This window comes from Bufo bufo, chromosome 11, assembly GCF_905171765.1.
Source record: "Bufo bufo chromosome 11, aBufBuf1.1, whole genome shotgun sequence".
Classification (NCBI taxonomy): Eukaryota; Metazoa; Chordata; class Amphibia; order Anura; family Bufonidae; genus Bufo; species Bufo bufo.
Window position 1 is genome coordinate 63,457,102 of NC_053399.1, and position 26,885 is coordinate 63,483,986.

General features: G+C 45.1%; 1 protein-coding gene across 1 annotated transcript in view; it reads left to right on the forward strand.

Moving 5' to 3' along the window:
• The first annotated feature begins 8,318 nt into the window (after nucleotides 1-8,318).
• COCH (cochlin) overlaps nucleotides 8,319-26,885 on the forward strand; it is a 186,625-nt gene continuing 168,058 nt past the window's right edge. The window contains exon 1 of the mRNA XM_040411000.1: nucleotides 8,319-8,775. Coding sequence (XP_040266934.1) covers nucleotides 8,319-8,775 — 457 coding nt within the window. The remainder of the gene's footprint in view (nucleotides 8,776-26,885) is intronic.

Below are 26,885 nucleotides of genomic sequence, written 5' to 3' on the forward strand. Positions count from 1 at the left end.
AGTATAATAAACATTGGTGGCGCAGTGCGCCCCCCCAACACCCCAGTATAATAAACATTGGTGGCGCAGTGCGCCCCCCCAACACCCCAGTATAATAAACATTGGTGGCGCAGTGCGCCCCCCCTCAATATAATAAACATTGGTGGCGCAGTGCGCCCCCCCTCAATATAATAAACATTGGTGGCGCAGTGCGCCCCCCCTCAATATAATAAACATTGGTGGCGCAGTGGGCAGTGCCAATGAGGGTTAAAAAATAAAAAAATAATTAACTCACCTCCTCCAATTGATCGTCTTCTGTTCTTTCTTCATGACATCACTGGGTTCATCACATGATATATCACATGATCCATCACCATGGTAATGGGTCATGTGATGAGCTCAGTGACGTCACCACAGGTCCTGAAGAAAGACCGGCAGCTACGCGATCAACTGGAGGAGGTGAGTTAATTTTTTTAAATTATTTTTTAACCCTCATTGGCACTTCCCACTGAGCCACCAATGTTTCTTATACTAGGGGGGGGGGGGCGCACTGAGCCACCAATTATGATTCTTATACTGGGGTGTTTGGGGGGGGGGGGCCCGCCCGCCATTTAATTGAATCTGAATTATCAGATTAGATCAGATGATTCATTAAGTCACTGACTTAATGAATCATCTGATCTAATCTGATAATTCTGATTCAATTAATTCGGGCGCGGGCCGCGGCTGCTGGCTGTGTGTGTCTACTCACGACTCCCGAGTCACGCCCCCTGTGCAGAGGCAGCCTGAGCGGCGCGCTGAGCGCCAATGAATGAATCTCAGACAGACTCTGCCTCAGACGCACACGCAGGCTGGGGGGGGCCGGCGGAAGGTAGCCCTGACTGTTGTCCTGACTAAGTGACGTGACGTCTACAAGGAGCGCCGGAGGGTGGCGGGTTCAAGTAGGTGACAGTGACAGGTCATCACAGGTCACACTCACAGGTGAAAAAAAAAAAAAAAGGCATTTCTTTTTTTGCGGCCGGCGGCCGCGGGCCCCCTTCCCTGCCGGGCCCTCTGACCACGTCCGAAGTGCCCGACCGCTCAGTCCGCCCCTGGTTACAAGGCTTAGAAGTTTAGAAGCAAAACCCACTTTTTCAAGACCAGTTCAGGTCTGAAGTCACTTTGTGAGGCTTACATAATAGAAACCACCTAAAAATGACCCCATTTCACAAACCACATCCCTCAAGGTATTCAAAACTGATTTTACAAACTTTGTTAACTCTTTAGGTGTTCCACAAGAATTCATGGATAATAGCAAGGGTTAACAGCCAAACAAAACTCAATATTTATGGCCCTGATTCTGTAGTTTGCAGAAACACCCAAAATGTGGTCGTAAACTGCTGTATGGGCACACGGCAGGGTGCAGAAGGAAAGGAAGGCCATACGGTTTTTGGAAGGCAGATTTTGCTGGACTAGTTTTTTGACACCATGTCCCATTTGAAGCCCCCATGATGCACCCCTAGAGTAGAAACTCCAAAAAAGTGACCCCATTTTGGAAATTACGGGATAGGGTGGCAGTTTTGTTGGTACTATTTTAGGGTACATATGATTTTTGGTTGCTCTATATTACACTTTTTGTGAGGCAACGTAACAAGAAATAGCTGTTTTGGCACAGTTTTTATTTTTTGTTATTTACAACATTCATCTGACAGGTTAGATCATGTGGTATTTTTATAGAGCAGGTTGTCATGGACGCGACAATACCAAATATGACTACGATTCTTGGTTTTTTGTTTCAGTTTTACATAACAAAGCATTTCTTTAGTGTCTCCACATTCTGAAAGCCATAGTTTTATACATTTTTTGGGCCACTGTCTTGTGTAGGGGCTAATTTTTTTGGGATGAGATGACGGTTTTATTGGCACTATTTTGGGGTGCGTATGACTTTTTAATCGCTTGCTATTACACTTTTTGTGATGTAAGGTTATTTCGGACGTGGCGATACCCAATATGTCTACTTTTATTTATACAAGTTTTACACAATGATTTCGGACTGCCTTCTGAGACATCGAGTCCCCGCCACAGCAGCGCGGGGACTCGATGCGCTCCCTCAAACACAAACCCCTTCTATGCCGCGGTAGCGGCATAGAAGGGGTTAATCCGCAGCGATCGCCGATACGGGGGGGTGACAGGACTTCCCTCAACATTGACCCAGGGTGCCTGCTGATTGATTTCAGCAGGCACCCAGTTCTGATCACCGCCCGCCGCGTGGTGGTGATCGGAAATACACAGGGCGTACAGCTACGCCCTGTGTCCTTAAGTATTGGGATATCAGGGCGTACCTGTACACCCTGTGTCCGTAACAGGTTAAGGACACTCCACCTACCTCTAACTTTGTCATTGGCTCCAATATGGACCATGACTGCTGGATCTTCTGCAGCCCCTCCCAGTAATCTGTCAACCCGATCTGTGATGTGTCGAACTCGAGCGCCAGGAAGACAACGCACCATTTGATGATCCCGGTCTTTGTGACAGATCGCCCTATCTGTACCACTAATAATTAAGTCTCCCACTACCAGCACCTGTCTGGCCTGCCCTGCTCTCCTGGTTCTCTGCTTACTGGAGCTGACATTCCCCTGACTGGCAGGGGAAGGGTTTGGCTGCAGCAGTGCTCTCCCTGAACTGACATCCCCCTCATCTGCCAACCTTGCAAACTTGTTGGGGTGTCAGATCAGGGCTAGCCTCCCTGGCACTCTTCCCCCTACCCCACTTTCTAACTGTTATCCAGCTAGCTACCTCACTTTCCTGAGCCTCCTCGATACCACCCTCCCCCACATCTACCCTATAGTGAGCAACAAACTCTTCCAAATTGTCAACGCTTCTCAGTGTTGAAACTCGCCCGGTTAGATACACAATGTGCGATTCCAAAGAAATTGCTAAAATTGCTAAAAATTGCTAAAATTTTGAACTAAGATATTCACCCTCAAACGGCTGTTCCAGGACTGCTTACATTAGACAAGATGTGCACTGGACTGCGCTCTCAGTAATGGAACACATACTAAATGGGGATTACGCAAGAAAAGAGAAAAAATACAATATAGTGCAGTGAGAAGAATCTAACTTACTGTAGTCCTTTCCTAAAGTCCCTGATCTCAAGTCACGTAATCTAAAGTCACACACTTAATACAAACACACACTTGAAGTCAAACACGCGAACGCTCACAAACTCGTGTTATTTGCCTGCTTGTATAAATGCAGCTCTCAAACCAGCCTGCTTTCCTCCTCTGGATTCAAAGGACTGAGCTGCCCTCAGTGACTTAAACCTATAGAGCCTCATGATTGGCTGTGCCAAAGGGAGGGCTGTCTGAAAGGCATTAAAAAGGATGTCCGTTGGGCCACCAGGCAAGATCACATGATCCTTCTTCTCTATCTTCTGATCTATAAAATGCCAGCCACCATTTTGAGCTATTCACATGGCATGAATCACAAATGTTTAGGATTCACAAAAATCCGAAACCTTTGGGAAATTTGTAACTAATCCAATTAATGCTGAATTGATTTGCTCATCTCTAATTGAGAGACATTGGCTAAGTTGGTGCCTTCTATTTTTTCGAAGAATAACATGAGGAGTAAAAATAAGTTATATACAGTTTTTTTCTAGTAAACTATGCCTCTCTTATACATACACTTACATATCTGTACAGAACTATGAAAATCAATTTATATCTCACTGCTGATACTTCTTAATGCAACACGTATTTTCGCTGAACTCTTTAGTGATTGGTAAACTGCTCACTACTGCACTAGAAACACAAGGCACATTATCTGTATCAGACATAATACCAGATGTGTGGCTTACAAACCTGTAAAATACTGCATAGCATTCATTACAGTGGTATCAGCACAGTGCATATAATGATTATTCATCATTGCCTACAACATTATATATACAGTTGTATTTTGCCTAGTAGCACAATAAATATATCCAAGCATTAGGTTTGAAATGCTATGTAGGGGAATATAGTACAGTATGCTGTTCTATACTATACAAAAGTTCTCTATATAGTTAAATACAATTCTGTATGATGCTTTGGGTTAAAGTTTTCTGATTTTTAGAGGGGTGCAATACACCTTCTTCACCTCCGCCCCATTATAGTGCCTCCCCCTGCAAGCCCTCCTCACTGTGGACCTGATGTTCTTATAAGTAGCACACGTACAGCACACATAATACACATCAGAAAGGACAGCCCAGAACACAACAGACCTTACACACCCTGCTCTAAATCATCTCACAACTGCAGCAACTACCAAAGGTGGGTACAAGCACTGAGATTGGCCCTGGTATAATGTAATACACAGAGAAGAGAAGCTGCAGGTAACTGGAGTTAGAATAGTTCTATTACAAACTCGGTTTTACTAGCCAGGTGTGATACGTTTTTGTTGGCTCTGAATATTTCTATATCTTGCTAGGCTAACAATGTTCGGAAAGTATAAAGCAACTTTAATACATATCCAATTACCTCCAAGGTATCACACGGCTTGTCTACATTTTTAAGTCTGCACAAATAAATCGTCCCAATGTCTGTATAAGATGTCTATGTTCAGTATATTTGTAGGTTAGCTATTTTATATAGTGTGTGCTGTGTAGTAATGTGCTGTATTTTGTGTGAGGTGTACCTGATTGCCCAATGCGGTGATCAGATGTAGCAAATTTAGAGGTGTGAGGGTTATTTTTAAAGCAATTGACATAAAGATATGTCTTTTTTTTTTTACCTTGATTGAAATACGAAGATTATGACAAACATTATACCTTATGTCTTCTGTTTTACAACTGTCTATAACCGAACAAATTGAACTCGATCTAAGGAGGGATAATAAAGTGTGATATGTTATTGCTTACTTGGTTCTTCTAATGCAGCAGATTTGTTGCAGAAACATCATCAGTGAACATCTGTACATCTGAACGGTGTTGCCTCTGCAGCATGTGCCTGGATTTCTGCAAAGGGAGAGCGTCAGGCATTTCTGCAACAAGTCTGCTGTGTGTGAGCTACACCTTTAGCTTATATCTTGCAGAGGTCTACTGAAAATGGGTTTGCATCATTCCCATCCATTGCATTACACAGTCTAGTTTCCAAATCTCACACACACAAGGGCTAAAAACCCATAAATATATGTTAGAATAAACAAAATGGGTTAAATTGTCATGTAGTCTATGAAAGAACTGGGGCCTTTATGGTGACAAATTACTGAAATTCACAATTCTGTTCAGGGAAAATGTATCAGTTCTGTACAAAGTGATGTTGTCATTAAAGGGGTGTTCAACTTTTTATGTAAGTTATGACATAGTGCTAGGACATGACATAACTTGCTGATTGGTGAGATCCAACCGCCGAGATCTTCACCGCAAAAAGCATTTTGTCCACCTCAGACTTCTTTCCTGTATAGTGTTAGTACTGGCACCGCCAGCCAATTCATTCTAAAAACTGAAGATGGTCCTTGTGATTAAACCTCACTGATCAGCTGTATAACATGGCATAACTGAATAAGATGGAAAATCCTTTCTAACAGCTGTGTTACTAGATAACTGCTAGAAAAACGGATTGTGAAGTGCAGAGATTGGGACTGTTACAAGAATATTATTTATCAAACTGGTGTAAGGTAGAACTGGCTTAGGCTACTTTCACACTCGTGTTTGGTGCGGATCCGTCATGGATCTGCACAGACGGATCCGCTCAGATAATGCAACCGTCTGCCTCCGTTTGTATTATCTTTAACATAGTCAAGACGGATCCGTCTTGAACACTATTAAAGTCAATGGAGGACAGATCCATTTTCTATTGTGCCAGATTGTGTCATAGAAAACGGATCCGTCCCCATTGACTTACATTGTGTGTCAGAATGGATCCGTTTGGCTCAGTTTCGTCAGACAGACACCAAAACGCTGCAAGCAGCGTTTTGGTGTCCACCTCCAAAGTGGAATGGAAACTGATAGGAGGCAAACTGATGCATTCTGAGCAGATCCTTTTCCATTCAGAATGCATTAGGGCACAACTGATCCGTTTTGGACCGCTTGTGAGAGCCCTGAACGGATCTCACAAACAGAAAGCCAAAACGCCAGTGTGAAAGTAACCTTAGTTCCCCATAGCAACCAATCAGATTACACCTTTCATTTTCCAAAGGAGCTGTCAAAAATGAAAGGAGGAATCTGATTGGTTGCTTTGGGCAACTAAGTCAGCAATACTTTACACCAGTTTTATAAATGACCCCATTAGTCTAAGTATTTTTAATCTAACAAAAACTTCACTCCCCTTCTTAAAAATGGATGTCTCCGACCACATGCATCTTTATACTAACTGCATAATGTATGATTGTATACAGTTGGCATACACATTAGTTTATTGTCTATGGGGGAAAGGGGATCCTGACTTTTCCTTGATGGCAGACGTCAGTAAAAAGAAAGATTCCCTTATGTCCTACCAGCAGCACATATGGGGTTAACCACCCCCTGTGGACTGGTAGGACCGGCGGAATGTTTAATGAGCCCAAGAATAACAACTCAATTTAACAATTAAGTATCCCCTTAAAAGGAGGGAATCAACCCCCAGCCCACTGTGTTTTTTTCTGTCCTCCCGGACAGGTGGTCTAGGCAGTTGATCCCCCCTTCCTGTCTTTGGAAAGCGCGGGGACCCTTTTTTCAGTTGGGTAACGGGGTTGCCCTTTTCTTTATGTACCTTGTTAGTTTGGCCGGCAGCCTGGCTGAGGTATGTTGGTGGCGTCCTCATTCCAGGTTTCTCGGTCCCTGGGCGCCGCCATCTTCCGGAAGTGATGCGGGGATTCTCCGTTTTCACTCGGAAATTTTATTATTTTTTTGGGCATGCTTCCTCCTGATGGAGGATTTACTGTGATCCTGTAGGGATTTTTTGTTAAATCTGTAGATTTTTCCTCTGTGGGCGGGGGAGGGGGTTGGTCTGAGCCCTCCCCTTCCCCTATTTAAGGAAGCAGTGTGCACCAGTTCGGTCTCTGGCTGCACATGCTTTTTAAGCTAGCTATCAGAGTCCTGAAGTTGGTGTTGTTCCACTTGTGGTGTTTTTTTTCCTTCGGTTCTTATTCGGAGCTGCCTCCGGTCTGTTTCCTACCTTTCTCGCTGAGATAGGTAATTTACAAATGTCTTATTTGTCCCTCTTTTCCCGCAGTGATGTCTTCTCTGCGGGATTCGGAAGGCAGGAAAGCGAGTTCCAAGAGGAAGCATCTATCCTGCTACGATTGTAGCGCCCTGCTGGAGGACAGCTGTCCCTACTCCAGATGTGACAGCTGACGTTCGAGGGTCCAGCCCTCTAGTGAACCTATGATGCAGGAGATGTATCAATAGGTGAAGACTTAAGTGGATGGCTCTATTAAGGGAGTCATAGGGCTGCTGGATGAAAGGCTTCCTATGCCTACCCAGGCCCCTATGGAGACCTCTGTCCCGGTGGAGAGACCTTCTGTGGTCTCCTTAGGTTCTTCCTCCTCGGATGAGGAGGAGGTGTCGTCGTGTTTTTTCCCCCCTGAAAAGACACAGGTCGGGGGACCATGATGTTGACCCTGGGGAGCCTTCCGATCCCGCTAGTCGGGCACCTTGTGTCTTCAAAGCTGATGAGACCCTCCTGTCTGTCATGCATACAGAGTGGAAAGGTCTGGTTTTAACAAAGAAGTTTAAATCCATGTTCCCGATGGCTAAACCCTTGGTGGATTCATGGGGGTCCATTCCCAAGGTGGACATGGCTATTGCCAAGTTGTCCAAGTGCACTCTTGTTCCTGCAGACGATGGGTCTAGCCTGCAGGATCCCCTTGACAGAAGAGCAGAGTGCACCCTAAGACGGGGTTATACGGCAGCTGCGGCTTCCGCTTCCACAGCCATAATGGCTTCTGAGGTCTCTAGGTTCTTCTGGTCTCGCCTATATCAAATTCAAGTTGACGTGGACCAGAGGGTTTCCCGAGATGACATACTGGCTGCCTTCAAAACCATCAACCTGGCTACGGAACCTCTTGTGCGATACCGCACAGCTCCAGTTAAAGTTAGCGGCCAAATCAATGGTCCCGGTATCTGCGTCCCGTAGGCCTTTATGGATTAAGCCTTGGGTCGCTGACAAATCCTCAAAGTACAGCTTATGTGGCCTCCCATTTGAGCCCAACCGTTTGTTCGGTTCGGAGCTGGATAAGATTATGGAGGGCCTTTCAGACAGGAAGGGGAAGAGCCTTCCCCAGCAGTCCTTTTGAGGGCAGACCAGACCGTGGAGGTAGGTCTGGCCAGCAAGCAAGGTCTCGAAGGGACTGGAGAGCGCAGCAAAGGGGTTCGAGGCGCTCTCGTGGAGGAGCCAAGGATGGAAAATCCACCTCCTGACTACGGGCCTCTTCGAGGCTCTTGGATAAGTCCCGTTACTCCCATTCTGCCTGTAAGCTTCCCCATTCTTATGCTTCATGTACCTGTCGGGGGTCATTTTTCCCACTTCAGGGAAGAGTGGATCCGAGAGATCTCGGATCCCTTCGTCCTGAACATCATTTCCGAGGGATATTTAATCAACCTCACCTCTATTCCTCTGGACAGGTTTGTCAAAACCAACCTTCTACAAGCTACCAGGCAGGCGATCCTGGAGGCCTACATTCAGGACTACATCTGCAAGCGGGCTCTGGAGGAGGTTCCGGCAGGAGAACGGGGCCTAGGGATCTATTCACCAGTTTTTCTGGTTCCCAAAGCTTCAGGAGATCTCCGGATGATTATCGATCTGAGGTATTTTAATCGGTTCATCAGGAAGGTGAAGTTTCGTATGGAAATATCAGGTCAGTAGTCCACGTCCTCAATCCTGGGGACGTGATGGCAACCCTGGACCTCAAGGATGCATATCTGCACATCCCGATCCATCCTGCTTCTAGGAAGTATCTCAGGATCGCGTCCAGGTTTCCAGTGTCGTCAAGCATCTTCAGTTTGTTGCCCTTCCCTTTGGCATTTCTTCTGCCCCTCACACTTTTACCAAGGTGGTGGTTTCTGTGGTGGCGGCTTTGAGACTTCAAGGACTGACCATCATTCCTTACCTGGATGACTGGCTTTTGAAAGCCTGTTCTCTAGCGGTCCTAACTCAACATCTTCAGGTAGCAATCTCCTTTCTGTTCCGCCTAGGTTGGATCGTCAACTGGCAGAAGTCGAACGTACGCCCGGTGACTTCAGTAAGATATCTAGACTTCATAATTGACTCCGCTGGGATGTCTCTCCAGTTGACCCCAGAAAGAAGATCCCGGATTCAGAACACGGCAGAGTTCCTTTCCGTTCCCCGTCGAGTCCCAATCCGGACTCTCATGAAGATGTTGGGGCTCATATCAGAATCTGCGGAAGCAATCCCATGGGCTCTATGGCACTTCCGTCCCTTACAGTCGGAGGTCCTCTCCAAATGGAATGGCAGCCCTGCCGGGCTAAACTCCCTGTGCTCCCTGTCTTGGCGAACTCGGTATTCCCTCAGATGGTGGTGCCATATTTTAGATGGAAGGTCTATGACCCAGCCAACCTGGATCATATTGACTATGGATGCATCCCAAGTAGGCTGGGGCACTCACCTAGACGACACTCAAGTTCATGGAACTTGGTCTCCTCAGGAGCGGCTTCTCTCATCCAATCTCCGAGCAATCCGGTTAGCCCTCCTTCACTTCGCCCCTCAGATCCGGGGCAAAGTGGTGAAAGTCCAGTCAGACAATATGACTGCGGTACTTTACATCAACGAGCAGGGAGGCACAAGATCACTTCCCCTCCTAGCAGAGATCGGGGTGATTCTGCATTGGGCAGAGTCGAACCTTTCCCAGTTATCTGCAATCCACATTCGAGGCTCCCTCAATAGGATATCGAATCAGCTGAGCCAAAGAAGGAACAGTGTTGTTCGGAAACGCGTTTGGTACACAGCAAGGACCAACAAGGAGCCATCTCATCAAAGATATACAATAAGGATTGACCGTTTACAAGTTACATTTTGGCCGTTTTCTTCTCTTCCGGCACCAGCTTTTTCAGAGATTACTAGTACTAGCATCATTTTACAGCTGATGGACCGAGTCACGTGATTCACTTTAACACACGTGGGACGCCACGTAGTGCAAGCATAACGTGACTCCACGCTGAAAGATCCAACGCCGACTCCTCAATCCGGCAGTGAAACTCCTATTGTGCAGCCACAACACCCACCGGACCGGTAATGTACACAAAAAATATCTGTGTGTATGTGTCCGCATTCTAACAAGTTTGGGTGTGAAAAGTGAACCACGGAGTGCTGTTAAAATTGTGAGAAAAACAGGTGCTTTCATTTGAGATCTTGAAGAGGTGTGGATCTGCTGAGCAGGACATTTTCTTTACAGATACGCTGCTTCATATGAACGATCTGTTCATTTATAACCAAGTGCAATTATTTGACATTGACCAATTATTGAAGTATCATATTTATCCTGCATATATATGACTCTTGATTTACTATTGATTCCTTATGGTATGGATTGTTGACTTTTTATCTATCTATGTATAAATAGGTTTTATATACTGTATATATATTAATAAATATTTATTGTTTAGTCCACATTGCCCTAGATATTTTGTGTGTCCTCCATCTATACACAATATAACCGAACTCGAACTTCAAAAACTGAAGTTCGCTCATCCATAAATGTGATGTTGGATTTCAACATGCCCAGTTCTTTGTTTTCAGGGGAGATGAGCTGCAACCACAAATGTCTGGCAGCGGCCTCCTCCCCTTTGGCCATTCTTGTGTATGATGAGAGGGGGTCAGGAGGAATAGCTGTTGGATGAATGTGTGTTCAACCGACAGCTATCTAAAGTGTATGGTCAGCTTAACATCCCATTTCTTTGCTGTATATATCTGACCTGATATAGGGCACATGTGGAGTGAACATAATCTAAGGAAGTGTTCAAACACATACAAAAAAGAGCATGCCTTCAGCATGCAGATTTTTTAAAATAACTCCAAAAATGGCATTAAAATGGTGGAAAATTTATTAGCAGGCTGTAAGAAGTCATAAAAAGAAGTGTACATATTCTGTCAGTCCATGTGCCAGAAAAGCTATGAGCTAGCATACAATTTCTGGTGTACTGTTACTGAACTGTTAGGCCTTATGCACACGGCCGTTGTGCGACCATTCCGTGCATTGAGGATCGCAATTTGTGGTCCTCAATGCACGGGCAACGTCCATGCGGCGGCCGGGACGAATCGAGACCTAGTATTAAACTTGAATGGGTCCGTGATCCGTCCGCACCGCAAAAAAATAGAACATGTTCTATTTTTTTTGTGGTGTGGAGGCTTGGACAGAAACACCACAGAAGCATGCTGTAGTGCTTCCGCGGGGTTCCGTGCCTCCGTACCACAGCTCCGGATTGCGGACCCATTCAAGTGAGCACATGACCGGTGCCCGTATATAGTGGACCTGCTGTTTGCGGGTCACAATACGGCCGCGGCCGGGCAACGGCCGTGTGCGTGAGGCCTTAGGGTGAGTTCTCACTTCAGTTATTTGGTCAGTTATTTCCATCAGTTATTGTGAGTAGTGTTGATCAAGCATGCTCGGCCGAACACCTGTTCGGCTCGAGCATCTCGATGCTTGGCAGATGGCGGTACTCGGCCAAGTACCGCATGTGCTCGAGCGCCATGCTCGAGTCTCCTCCCCGCACGTTTCTTGGCTGCTACACAGCCAATAAATGTCTAGGTAAGTACTGCCCTGTCACGATAGGTAGGTAAGCGGGGAAATAACCAAACACAGGAAAACAAACAGAACAAATGACTAGGCCCAAAAGCTAGGGAGAAAAGGGTCACCTCCTAGCGATACCTAAAAGTTTTCCCTAAATTGCTGTGCCCATGTGCATACCATAATGGTGGATATGCCTAAATCTATACACCCTAAGCTGTAGGGAAAAGGGAAGAGACAACCTGCTTCTTCAAACCTGGAGGAAGCAAGCGTCTCCCTAGAGGCCTAGATAAAGACACAATGGGAAATAACGGAGAGGACTTATCTTGAGCAGAGCTGGAGCAAACGATCCACCACATGTTCAGAGCTCACAGGAAAGAACTATAACCCGCACAGGCCACTGGGGGAAGGAGGGATAAATAGCCTCACTAACAATCAAACCCAGTACACCTGAGGGAAGGTGGATCCAGCTCAAACCCAAACCAAAACAAACAGAGAAGTCAGACATGTGCAGCCAGTCTGACAGACCTCCGTAGATTCACAGGACAAGGCGTGACATGCCCTCACTGTAATGCCAGTAACCATGTTGGCTACTGGCATTACAGTGATTGGCTGGCCAGAACACATCATTGGGTGCTATATAGCACCCGATGACGCATGTTCAGCTCATTTAGGGAGAGCTGTAAATAGGACAGGACAGACAGTGTAGGGAGTGTAATAGGAAGATTTTTATATGGAAAACTTCTCAGAGACACAAAAGTCCTTTTAAGGACTATTGTGTGTGACAGCAGCAATATATATTTTTACTGCATCCTGCGCTAAATACCGTGTAATAGGCCGCTGCGGACAGTTCGTGCCACATCTCCTGTGTAAAGTGTGCGCATCCCTAAAATATCCCAGTGCAGCATACAAATGTCCTTACCACAGGCCTTTGAACGCAAGCGCAAATACCCAGCCACCCACCCACAGGCCATAGCACTAAATGCGCAGCTTTCCAAATTACTGGCCCTGAAAATGTTGCCATTTAGGCTTGTGGACACTGAGGCCTTCCGCAGCCTGATGTCGGCAGTCGTCCCATGTTACGCATTCCCCAGCCGCCACTATTTTTCAAGGCGTGCCATGCCCGCCTTACACCAACATGCGTCCCATGACATCACACGTGCCAGGACCAACGCAGTTACTGGGAAGGTCCACTTAACCACGGACACATGGACAAGTGCATTCGGCCAGGGACACTACATTTCCCCGACGGCACACTGGGTGAATGTTGTGGAGGCCGGGAGCGAGTCGTACCCTGGGATGGCACAGGTACTACCGACGCCAAGGATTTCCGGCCCTACGTCGATCAGGGTTTCCGCCAGCACCTACGTTAGTGGCTTCAAACCCCACCAATCCTCCTCTGCCTCCTCCTCCACTTCCAACTCCGAATTATCCGCTTGCAGCACCGTCAGTCATCAGTCGGTAGCTGGAAGCAGTGTAGCACTGCAGTGGGGAAGCAGCAACAGGCCGTGCTGAAGATGATATGCTTAGCGGACAAACAGCACACCTCCGCAGAACTGTGGCAGGGGATAAGAGACCAGATTGAGCTGTGGCTCTCGCCACTCAACCTAGAGCCAGTCATGGTTGTGTCTGATTATGGCCGTAACTTGTTGGTGGCTTTGGAGCTCAGCAAGCTCACACACATCCCATAACTAGCCCACATCTTAAACTTAGTCGTTCAGTGGTTTCTCAAAACCTACCCCAATTTGCCTGAGCTACTGGTAAAGGTTCGCCGCGTGTGTGCACATTTCCGCAAGTCACCGACAGCTTCACCCGATCTGTCAACGCTGCAGCAGCACTTGAAATTGCCAGCTCACCGGCTGTTGTGCGACGTGAGCACGCGCTGGAACTCAACGTTTCACATGTTGGCCAGGCTTTGTGAGCAGCAGAGGGCAGTAGTGGATTACCAGCTGCAACATGGTCGTCGCCTTTCCAGTCAGCTTCCGCTATTCACAAGCGAGGAAACTTTGAGGAATCAACACAGATGGTGAGTGGCGATAACGCTATTATCAGCGTAACTATCCCACTTCTGTGTCTACTCAAACACTCGCTGCTCACAATTAAGGACGACGCTTTTCATGTGGAAGAGGTGGAAATGGGAGAAGACATTACACAGGGTGATAGCCAGACCACCCTCAGTTCGTCTTCTCAGCGCGAATTGGACGATGAAGAGGAGGAGGAGCAGGAAACGGTTGCCTCCGCTACAGAGGGTAGTACCCATGGAAGTTTAATTCCATCTGTTCAGCGTGGTGGGCAGAAGAGGATGAGGAGATTGAGAGTGATCCTCCTGATGACGACAGCAAAGTCTTGCCTGTTGGTACTCTGGCACACATGGCTGGCTTCATGTTAGGCTGCCTTTCCAGCATCCCGCGCATTATACGCATTTTAGACAACACGTTACTGGTTATTCACCCTTCTCGACCCCCGCTACAAACAGAAATTCTCACCTCTCATTTCTCTGGTGGAGAGGAAGAGCAAAACGGTGCAATACCAGAAGATCCTTGTTGAAAAATTGCTCCAAAAATTTCCATCTGACAACGCTGGCGGCAGAGTCCGGAGTTTCTTGGCCAACCGGGGAGGGGAGACAAGGGGAACACACAGCAGTTCCAACAGAGGCAGGAAAACACTCTCCAAAGCCTGGGACAGTTTCATGACACCCCACCAGCACCCTCACCCTGATGCGTGGCCTAGTGTCACAAGGAGGGAAACATTTTGGAAGATGGTGAAGGAGTACATAGCAGACATAGCAACACGTGCTTATTCGTCGCATATAATGCCATCGCATATATGCCCTTCGCATGTTTTACAGGGTCAGCTCACCAGCAGGCCCTCACCTACAATGTTTTACAGGGTCAGCTCACCCACAGGCCCTCATCTACAATGTTTTACAGGGTCCTCTCACCAGCAGGCTCTCGCATATAATTTTTTAGAGGGTCAGCTCACCAGAAGGCCCTCGCATATAATGTTTTACAGGGTCAGCTCACCAGCAGGCCCTCGCATATAATTTTTTAGATGGTCAGCTCACCATCAGGCACTTTCATAGAATGTTTTAGAGGGTCAGCTCACCAGCAGGCCTTCACCTACAATATTTTACAGGGTCAGCTCACCTGAAGGCCCATACATATAATTTTTAGAGGGTCATCTCACCTGCATGCCCTCACCTAAAATGTTTTACAGGGTCTGCTCACCAGCAGGCCCGCACCTAAAATCTTTTACAGGGTCTACTCACCAGCAGGCCCTCGCATAAAATTTTTGACAGGTTCAGCTCACCAGCAGGCCCTCGCATATAATGTTTTACAGGGTCAGCTCACCAGCAGGCCCTCGCATATAATTTTTTAGAGGGTCATCTCACCAGCAGGCCCTCACATAAAATGTTTTACAGGATTAGCTCACCAGCAGGCCTTCACCTACAATCTTTTACAGGGTCAGCTCAACTATATTTTTTTAGGGGGTCAGCTCACAAGCAGACCTGCACCTAAAGTCTTTGACAGGGTCAGCTCACCAGCAGGCCCGCACCTCAAATGTTTTACAGGGTCAGCTCACCTGAAGGCACTCGCATATAATGTTTTAGAGGGTCAGCTCACCTGCAGGCTCTCACCTACAACCTTTTAGAGGGTCATCTCACCAGCAGGCCCGCACCTAAAATCTTTTACAGGGTCAGCTCACCAGCAGGCCCTTGCATATAATTTTTTACATGGTCATCTCACCAGCAGGCCCTCGCATATAATGTTTTACAGGGTCAGCTCACCAGCAGGCCCTCGCATATTACTTTTTTACAGGGTCAGCTCACTAGCAGGCCTTCACCTACAATCTTTTACAGGGTCAACTCACCAGCAGGCCCTCACATATAATTTTTTAGAGGGTCAGCTCATCAGCAACCCCTCGCATATAATTTTTTAGAGGGTCAGCTCACCAGCAGTCCCTCTCATATAATGTTTTACAGGATCAGCTCACCAGCAGACCTGTACCTAAAGTCTTTGACAGGGTCAGCTCACCAGCAGGCCCTCGCATATAATGTTTTACAGGATCAGCTCACCAGCAGGCCTTCATCTACAATATTTTACAGGGCCAGCTCACCTGAAGGCCCTTGCATATAATTTTTTAGAGGGTCAGCTCACCTGCAGGCCCTCAGCTTCAACCTTTTAGAGGGTCAGCTTACCAGAAGGCCCACACCTCAAATCTTTTACAGGGTCAGCTCACCTGAAGGCCCTCGCATATAATGTTTGAGGGTCATCTCACCAGCAGGCCCGCACCTAAAATCTTTTACAGGGTCAGCTCACCAGCAGGCCCTTGCATATAATTTTTTACATGGTCATCTCACCAGCAGGCCCTCGCATATAATGTTTTACAGGGTCAGCTCACCAGCAGGCCCTCGTATATTACTTTTTTACAGGGTCAGCTCACCAGCAGGCCTTCACCTACAATCTTTTACAGGGTCAGCTCACCAGCAGGCCCGCACCTAAAATCTTTTACATGGTCAACTCACCAGCAGGCCCTCACATATAATTTTTTAGAGGGTCAGCTCATCAGCAGGCCCTCGCATATAATGTTTTACAGGGTCAGCTCACCAGCAGGCCTGCACCTTAAATCTTTTACAGGGTCAGCTCACCTGAAGGCACTCGCATATAATGTTTTAGAGGGTCAGCTCAACTGTAGGCCCTCACCTACAACCTTTTAGAGGGTCAGCTCACCAGCATGCCCGCACTTCAAATCTTTTACAGGGTCAGCTCATTAGCAGGCCCTCGCATATAATGTTTTACAGGGTCAGCTCACCAGCAGGCCCTCACATATTACTTTTTTACAGGGTCAGCTCACCAGCAGGCCCTCATCTAAAATCTTTTACAGGGTCAACTCACCAACAGGCCCTCGCATATAATTTTTTACAGGGTCAGCTCACCTGAAGGCCCTTGCATATAATTTTTTAGAGGGTCAGCTCACCTGCAGGCCCTCAGCTTCAACCTTTTAGAGGGTCAGCTTACCAGCAGGCCCGCACCTCAAATCTTTTACAGAGTCAGCTCACCTGAAGGCCCTCGCATATAATGTTTTAGAGGGTCATCTCACCTGCAGGCCCTCACCTACAACCCTTTAGAGGGGCATCTCACCAGCAGGCCCGCACCTAAAATATTTTACAGGGTCAGCTCACCAGCAGGCTCACACCTAAAATCTATTACACAATTCTAGCATTTTTGGCTCTATGCACCACCACAATATATTTGAAATGAAACAAACAAGATGTGCTTTAGCCTCAGACTGTCAGCTTTAATTTGAGGGTATTTACATCCAAATCAGGTGAACGGTGTAGGAATTACAACAGTTTGCATATGTGCCTCCCACTTGTTAACCCCTTCCTTACCTATGACGTACTACTACGTCATAGGAACCACTGCGTTCCCGCAATTTGACTTAATAGTACGTTATAGTGATCGCGCGGGCACCGGAGTGGTGCGCGCGTGATCACTGCAGGGGCCCGATACCGGCGGATTAACCCCTTCTATGCCGCGGTCCGCGCTGACCGCGACATAGAAGGGGTTTGTGTCGGGTTAGTGATCGCATCGAGTCCCCGCGCTGCTGTGGCGGGGACCTGATGCGACACAAGGCAGCCAGATGCCGTGCAGAGTCTGCCCAATGCCTTGCACGGCATCGGGAACTGCCTTCTACGGGTGCCGAGGAGACCCTGCCTCAGGCTGGGTCTCCTAGGCAACCTGTTAGTGTATGACTCAGTGTCATGCACTAACAGGCAATGCAATACAATACAGATGTATTGTAATGCATTGAAAATGGGATCAGACCCCCAAAAGTGAACATCATAAGTAAAGTAAAGGAAAAAAAGGGTTTTTAATAAAATAATAAAGTAATAAAATTAATAAAGTAAAAAAGAAAAAAAAAGCCCCTTTCCCCTTATTTTTTTATAAAAAATTGAAAACAAACCCAAAACCCACACATATTATGTATTACCGCGTCCGTAATGACCGACTCTATAAATATATCACATGATCCACCCTGTCCGATAAACACCATAAAAAGAAATAAATAAACGGTGTAAAAAAAAACATTTGTCACCTTACATCACAAAAGGTCCAACACCAAGCGATCAAAAAGGCTTATGTCCCACAAAATGGTATCAATAAAACCATCACCTCATCCTGCAAAAAATGAGCCCCTACCTAAGACAATTGCCCAAAAAATTAAAAAAAACTATAGCTCTCAGAACATGGAGACACTAAAACATAATTTCTTTTGTTTCAAAACTGCTATTATTGTGCTAAAGTGAAATACATAAAAAAAATATATACATATTAGGTATTGCCACGTCCATAACAACTAGCTCTATAAAAATATCACATGACCTAACCCCTCAGGTGGACACCGTAAAAAGAAAAAAAAAACTGTGTAAAAAAAAATTCTTGATTTTTGTCACATTACATCACAAAAAATGCAACAGCAAGTGATCAAAAAGGAATATGCCTCCCAAAATAGTACCAATTAGACCGTCACCTCATCCCGCTAAAAATGAGACCCTACCTAAGAGAATCGGTCAAAAAATATAAAAGCTATCACTCTCAGACAATGGAGACACTAAAATATGATTATTTTTTGCTTCAAAACTGCTATTATTGTGCTAAAGTGAAAAAAAAAAAGTATACATATTAGGTATCGCCACGTCCGTAACAACCAGCTCTATAAAAATATCACCTGACCTAACCACTCAGGTGAACACCGTAAAAAAAAAAAAAAACATGTTAAAAAAAGCCATTTTTGTCACATTATATCACAAAAATTGCAACAGCAAGTGATCAAAAAGTTATATGCCCCCCAAAATAGTACCACTAAGACCTTCATCCCGCAAAAAATTTGACCCTACCTAAGAGAATCGGTCAAAAAATAAAAAAGCTATGGCTCTCAGACTATGGATACACTAAAATATCATTATTTCGGTTTCAAAAATTTTATTGTGTAAAACTTAAATAAGAAAAAGTAGACATATTACGTATTACCACATCCGTAACAATCTTCTCTATAAAAAGTCACCTAATCCCTCAGGTAAACACTGTAAAATAAAAAAATAAAAATGGTGCCAAAACATCAATTTTTTGGTTACCTTGCCTTAAAAAAAATGTAATATAGAGCAATTAAAAATCATATGTACCCCAAAATAGTACCAACAAAACTGGCACCCTATCCCATAGTTTTCCAAAATGTGGTCACTTTTTTGAGTTTCTACTGTAGGGGTGCATCAGGTGGGCTTCAAATGGGACATGGCATCTAAAAACCAGTTCAGCTAAATTTGCCTTCCAAAAACCATATGGCGTTCCTTTCCTACTGCGCTCTGCCATGTGCCCCTACAGCAATTTATGATCACATGTGGGGTGTTTCTGTAAACAGCAGAATCAGGGTAATAAATATTGAGTTTTATTTGGCTGTTAACCCTTGTTTTGCTACTGGAAAAAATTTATTAAAATGTTAAATCTACCAAAAAAGTGAAATTCTGAAATTTCATCTCCATTTTCCATTAATTCTTGTGGAACACCTAAAGGGTTAACAAAGTTTGTAAAATCAATTTTGTATACCTTAAGGGGTGTAGTTTCTAAAATAGGGTCATTTTTGGGTGGTTTCTATTATGTAAGCCTCACAAAGGGACTTCAGACCTGAACTGGTCCTTAAAAAGTGGGTTTTGGAAATTTTCCAAATCATTTCAAGATTTGCTTCCAAACTTCTAATGGTACTTTCACACTAGCGTTTTTTCTTTTCCGGCACTGAGTTCCGTCACAGGGGCTCTATACTGGAAAAGAACTGATCAGGCATATCCCAATGCATTCTGAATGGAGAGTAATCCGTTCAGGATGCATCAGGATGTCTTCAGTTCAGTCATTTTGACTGATCAGGCAAAAGATAAAACCGTAGCATGCTACGGTTTTATCTCCAGCGAAAAAAACTGAAGACATGCCTGAATGCCGGATCCGGCATTTTTTTCCATAGGGATGTATTCGTGTCGGATTCGGCATTCAAATTTCCGCATTGACGGATCCGGTATTCCAGTCTGCGCATGCTCAGAACTTTAAAAATGTGAAAAAAATAAATACCGGCTCCGTTTTGCCTGATGACATCGGAAAAAAACGGATCCGGTATTGCAATGCATTTTTCTGACTGACTGCCTGCCGGAATTAAAGTACGCAAGTATGAAAGTTAAATTGTTTGTCACATGTCAACATTTATGGGATATCGGTAGTATATGCCACAACTGTGGGTCCCACCTCTGCGACCAGCTCCTATCTTCAGAACATGGCCCCTGTTGCATGTGTGGCATTATCTCCATTTACTGCTATGGGACTTCCATAAATAGCTGAGCATTAGTCTCATAGCAGTGAATTGAGGATGGAAGCACATGCGCGGCTGCTCTCTCTCATCACTTCAGAAATGTGTGACATATCCTAGCAATATGCCATAAACGTTGAGATGGGACAACCCCTTTAAAAAAAAAAATATCAACTCTTCCCTTGTTTCTCTAATAGCAGTATAATTTGAAGGTTGTTATAAGATTTTTATTTACAGAAGGGATAACAGAGGAACACTAGAAGAGATAAAATGCTCCAAAATTATTTCAAGGAGAATACGTGTATCTACTGAAAAAGGCAAATGAGAGCTGACAGTTCCTTTTTAAATATAGTTGCAGAACTAACATTTGGCGCAGTATTAGTACATAGAATTATTTGTATATGAGATTGAATATGCATATCTGTCTATATCATATTACATAACTATATATATATATATATATATATATATATGCCAAGAAAAAAAATAATTAGTGTAACGGAACGCCTGAAACCCCGACTGGACACCTTTCGCTGACGGATGCTGCTAGCACTTCCCGAGGGCTCCAAGCACTCCACCGGACACCATAACCACCACAGACCCCACGAACTGCCGCAGTTTGGTTGGGGTCTCGCCGTCCTCCACCCACGCTGGACCCAAGACTGAGCTTCAGCTTCTAGTAGGTGAACCTCTCCTAAATCCAGAGAGCAGGAACCAGGAACAAGCTCTTACAAGAGCTTATACTCAGGGGAGTATTGTGATATAGCAATCCCCAAGAGTGTAATTATCCCATCCCCCAAACATGAGCCAAGACTTCATGAAGGGGTAAAGCAGGCCTGTTTAATGAGCACAAAGGCATTTCTTATATACAGTTTTCCCCACAAGGTTACCACCCACGTGGACCTTGTGGAGCACAGGACACAAAGTCACAACAGCCAATCAACACAGTATTGTACAGTTAGACACTCCCAGCTAATGTACACAAACCCCCCTCTGCCTGTGATACAATTAACAAAATCCAATGGGCATTGTCTGTGACGCAATCAACTAAATACAATGGGCATTGTCTGTGACGCAATCAACTAAATACAATGGGCATTGTCTGTAATGCAATCAACTAAATACAATGGGCTCTGCCTGTGATACAATTAACAAACACAATTAACTTAATCACTCAGGCAGAAAACACACATTTTTCCAAACCACAGAAAACACCCCAAAAACACCACATATCCCCATAAAAGTCACATCCCACGATAGCCTCGATCTGGGTGAACAAACTATCCAAAAATCACCCAGATCGGTTTAGGGTTTCAGGAATTTCCTGGAAGTCTTATTTTTGCCCCACCGTGCACATGGTCCCGTGCCCAAAATAGTACCATACACTCGAAGGCAAAACACTGCTGGACAATTTAAGACATGTGGCCGCCACATGTTTGAATCTGTTCCAGTTAAAAGTCCAAGGGGCATAAACAGTGCCTTTAAAATCCAATGTGCCCAAATAGTGTCCCAGGGGCCATAGTCACAGGGCAAGAGGCTGACAAGCAGTCCTCTCCAAATCCCAGTGACAAAGATGCTTTCGTCACAATGAGCAGCACCACAGTATTGTTTAGTAAAGATGGAGTGCCAGCTGCTGTAGAAGCAATCCACTACTATGTATGCAAAAAAAAAAAAAAAATCTGCGGCACATCCAAAGTAAAACGAGCATTTATTCACCAGAAAGTGACGTTTCGGTCCTCTCAATGGAAGATTGCTTGAGAAAGGTTCTATTGAGAGGACCAAAACGTTGCTTTCTGTTGAATAAACACATGTTTTACTTTGGATGTGCAGTGGAATTTTTTATTTTTATTTATATATATATATATATATATATATACATACAGAGAGAGAGAGCATTCAGAGGTCTTCAGAGCCTTTCACTTTTTACATTTTATGTTGCAGCCTTCTGCTAAAATAAGAAAAAGTTCAAATTTTCCCCATCATTCTGCACTCAGTACCTCATAATGACAAATTGAAAACAGAACGTTTGACATTTTTGCTAATATATTAGTAACATAGGGGCACATTTATTAAGGCTGGCGTTTTAGACTCCGGTCTTCATAAAGCCCTAAGCTGGCGGTGGTTCCGCCAGAGTTATGAAGAGGCGCCGGCCTCCTTATAACTTTGGCGGATCCTCTGCCAGTTCTAAATGTAAGACAGCTTCCAAGCTGTCTTACATTTAGACATTTTTGTATGCCTGAAACAGGCGTAGAAAAGGGTGAATGAGACAGGTCTTCCGGCCCACCCTCTTCCCCGCTCACAATTTTTGACCTGGCGTGAGAGGGAAGAAGTCGCAGATTGCGGTGCATCAATCTGTACCTGAAATATGCCTAATTTGGCATATTTCAGATTGATAAATTACCCCAATAGTTTCTAAGGCTGCTGAAAAAAATGCATCTGCCCATCCATGTCAGCTTGTTATCCTGCAAGTTGATCCAGAGGAAGACAAAAAACACCCTGAGAGGTAGAAGCCAATTTTTCCCACTTGCATTATTCCTTCTCATGTGCATAACTTTACATTTGTCAGTGTTAAACCTCATCTGCCACTTCTCTGCCCAAGCCTCCAATCTATTAAAAAAAGGAAAAACTTAAACCTTGCATTGACATAAATATTCAGACCCTTTACTCAGGGCTTAGTTGAAGCACCTTTGGCAGTGACTACAGCCTCCAGTCTTCTTGGTGTATGATGTTACAAGGTTTGCACACCTGAATTTAGGCTGGGTTCACACTTGAGCGTTTTACAGCGCGTTCAAACGCGCTGTAAAACGCTCAACACATGAAAACCAATGCTTCCCTATGGCCCTGGTTCTCACTTGAGCGTTTTACAGCGCGTTTGAACGCGCTGAAAAACGCCCTACGCTCAAACAAGTTCTTGAGCTTCTTTGGGGCGTTTTGACGCGCGTTTGTGGCCATAGTACACTGCAGTCAATCACACAAACGCGCGTCAAACGCGCGTTTACTATTGCAAAAAACGCGCATAAAAACGCGCTACAAAAACGCGCGTTAAACGCGCATATCAAATTTGCTCAGGTCTGAACCCAGCCTTAGGGATTTTCAGCCATTCTCTGCAGATGCTCTCAAGCTGTATCAGGTTGAATGGAGACATGTTTGATTTGGTTCAGGCCAGGTCTCTCACTGAGCCACTCAAGGACATTCACAGAGTTGTCTCTAAGGCTCAGTTCACACCTGAGCGTTCTGAAAGGAGCGCTCTGTATGCGCGATTGTACGGGCGTTTACAATCGCGCATACAGAGACAAGCGTACACACAGTGTCGCGCGTTCCCGAAAGTCTATGTACGGGAACGCGCGACAAGCGCCCAAAAAAACGCTCCTGTACTTGTTTGAGCATCGGGCGTTTTACAGCGCGATCGTACGCGCTGTAAAACGCCCAGGTGAGAACCATTCCCATAGGGAAGCATTGGTTTCTCCTTGTTGAGCGTTTTACAGCGCGTAGGAACGCGCTGTAAAACGCTCAGGTCTGAACTGAGCCTTAGGCTGGATTCACACTTGAGCGCATTTTATATGCGCGTTTAACGCGCGTTTTTGTCACGCGTTTTTATGCGCGTTTTTTGCAATAGTAAACGCGCGTTTGACCCGCGTTTGTGTGATTGACTGCAGTGTCCTATGGCCACAAACGCGCGTCAAAACGCCCCAAAAAAGCTCAAGAACTTGTTTGAGCGTAGGGCGTTTTTCAGCGCGTTCAAACGCGCTGTAAAACGCTCAAGTGAGAACCAGGGCCATAGGGAAGCATTGGTTTTCATGTGTTGAGCGTTTTACAGCGCGTTTGAACGCGCTGTAAAACGCTCAAGTGTGAACCCAGCCTAAAGGTGGAGTTACACGTACAGATAATCGGGCAGATTATTGGGAATGAACGTTCCTCCAAACGCTCGTTCCCAACAATCTCCCTGTGTAAAGGAGCAGCCAATCACTCAATGAATGAGTGAAAAGCTAGTTCATTGGGGGAAATGATCGTTATTGCAGGCACATAAATTATCATTTCTGGGCAGCAGATCAAACGCTTCTGTCCCGACAATGGGCTTTAACTTGGCACATGTAAATGCACCTTATTCCACTCCTGTGTTGTCGTGGCTGAGTGCTTAGGGTCATTGTCTTGTTGGAATCTAAACCTTCGGCCCAGTCTGAGGTCCAGCGCACACTGAATTGCTTAGTTTGGTGGGCAAGCCAGCTCTAGGAAGAGTCTTGGTTGTTCCAAACTTCTTCCATTTAAAGGGGTTGTCCGCTTTTTTAAATTGATTACCTATCCTCATGATAGGACATCAATATCAGATTGGTGGGGGGGGGTGGGTGACTCCCTGCCAATCAGTTGTTTGAAGAGAAAGCAGCACTTGTACGAGTGCTGCCTTCTCTTCACAGTTTACTTGCTCGCTGTTGCAACCCTAGCAGGTGCAATTACAACTACTCCATCCCATTCACTTCAATAGGATGTTTCCTTCCTATTCAAGTGAATACTACAGAGCCATTCCATTAAAGTGACTGCTAAGAAGCAATTACACCTGCTCACTGCTACAGTTGTTACAGCAAGCAGGCAAACAGTGAAGAGAAGGCAGCCCTCATATGAGCACTGCTTTCTCTTCAAACAGCTGGCCAGGGGGGTGCTGGAAGTTGCCCCCCTTCTTATATTGATGACCTATACTTAGGATAGGTCATCAATTTAAAAAAGCGGACAATCCCTTTAAAAATTATGGAGGCCACTGTGTTCTTGGGAACTTTCAGTGCAGTAGAAATGGTTTGTACCCTTCTCCAGATCTGAGCCTCTACACCAGGGATGGCCAACCTGAGGCTCTCCAGCTGTTGCAAAACTACAACTCCCAGCATGCCCAAGCTACCTACAGCTATCAGCCTACAGCGGGGCATAGTGGGAGTTGTAGTTTTACAACAGCTGGAGAGCCTCAGGTTGGCCATGCCTGCTCTACACAATCCTGTCTCTGAGCTCTACAGGAAGCTCTTCCCTCATCATGGCTGGATATTTTCTCTGATATGATTTGACAGCTGAGAGACAATATAGGCAGGGGTATGTCTTTCGGACCATATCCAATCAATTGAATTTACCACAAGTAGACTCCAATCAAGTTATAGAAGCACATCAAAGATGATCAAGTGAAATGGGAGGCCCCCAGAGCTAAATTTCAAGTGTCATAGCAAAGGGGCTGAATACTTATTTCCATGCGAAATTTTAGTTTTTCCTGAAAATTTTATCTTTCTCAAGATTTTGCTGAATGCGAAAAACTGATTTTTTTTTCGCACAAGGTCTCAACAATGTGAAAAAATTTGAAAAAAAGTAAAATGGTCTGAAGACTTTAAGAATGCACTGAATATATGATATATATATACACTCTTCAACACTGAACTTGCCAAACCAAGAAGGAAACATTGTAGAATCATGGAAACCACAGGATCACTAGACATGTTAATAATATACAAAAAAAAAAGAAACAGAATATTCAAAACATCTCAATTTATTCAGTATCGAGCATGAGCGCCATGTGCAGAAATACATGCCTTGCCATGCTATCAATTATGTTATTAAATAGGTTCTCCACTTATCCTTTGTTTATGAACTATCTTTGGGCCCCTGACGGTCAGCTGTATGAAGAGAATGCAACGCTTCTATAAGCGATGTGTTCTTCTCACTGTTTACCTGCTCATCGTCAACATTGCAGCAGCGAGCTCCTCCATCCCATTCACTTCGATGGGACGGCTCCCTCCTATTTGCATGGTAGCAAGTTTAGGCCATGCAGACTGCTCACTGTGGCACGAGCAACCTGTGGCCTGGTGTTGTCCTGTTGAAAAATGGCTCCTGGGACACTTTGGAGAAATAGCCCTACTACTGGTTTCACAACGAAAGCAATGTAATGCTGAGCTGTTAGTATACCTGAAATGAAGACTAGAGGGGTCTAACTACTGTAAATTATGCCACCTCCACACCACAATTGATGCCAGTGTGAAGTTCCCTTGTGAAAGGCTTCTTCCTGGCGTTGCCCATGTGGTTTCCTGACCAATCTCTGGCTATCATTGCATCTGAAATAAAAGAGGGACTCAGGTGAAAAGGATTGCCCTCCATTCCAGCCACCATTGCCGTTTTGAGAGTGGTGACATGAAATCAATGGAACACCCATAGCTGGACATCTGGCTCATAGCCCAATGTCATGCAAACACCTTCTGATGCAAGCACCATTCTTCCACCATTCCAGTTAGTCATTTTCTCCTAACCGCCGGGGCAAGCAACGCTGAACAGTGCTGAGATGTTGGCCTAGGTGCAGAGTGATCCGCTGGAGTGATAAACCAAGATCTCTCAGTTCAAGGATTTTGTCCCTCTCAGTTTGTGACAAGTGAAAGTAACAGGCATGATGACTAACAAGAGGCATCAACCTATCATCCCACATCAGGGGCTTTATGCCACTCCCACATGCCAGAGATTAGAGCTAAGTGCTTGAAAATTTGATGATCTGCAGATCTTAGCAGCACCTGGTACTTTCTTGATTTGTATAATTGTATGGCTTGTCCTTCTTGGTGCTGCAATTTCAACATTGAGGAGTGCGTGTATATGTGTATATATATATATATATATATATATATACTGTACACACCTGTGTTTTATACCTATACAACATACCCATAGTACATTAAGTAACCTAATCCTGTCCCCTTTTCTTTCAGGATTTTCACACCCATAAACAGGATGCATTTCATCGCTACATTGGTGATTTTTGGTAAGTTAGTTTGAAGAGATATATTTGGAAAAATATGGGGAGCATTGATTTTTCAGATCATACAGCTACTTCACTTCCAGTCTGGAACACTATCAGCAGGGCT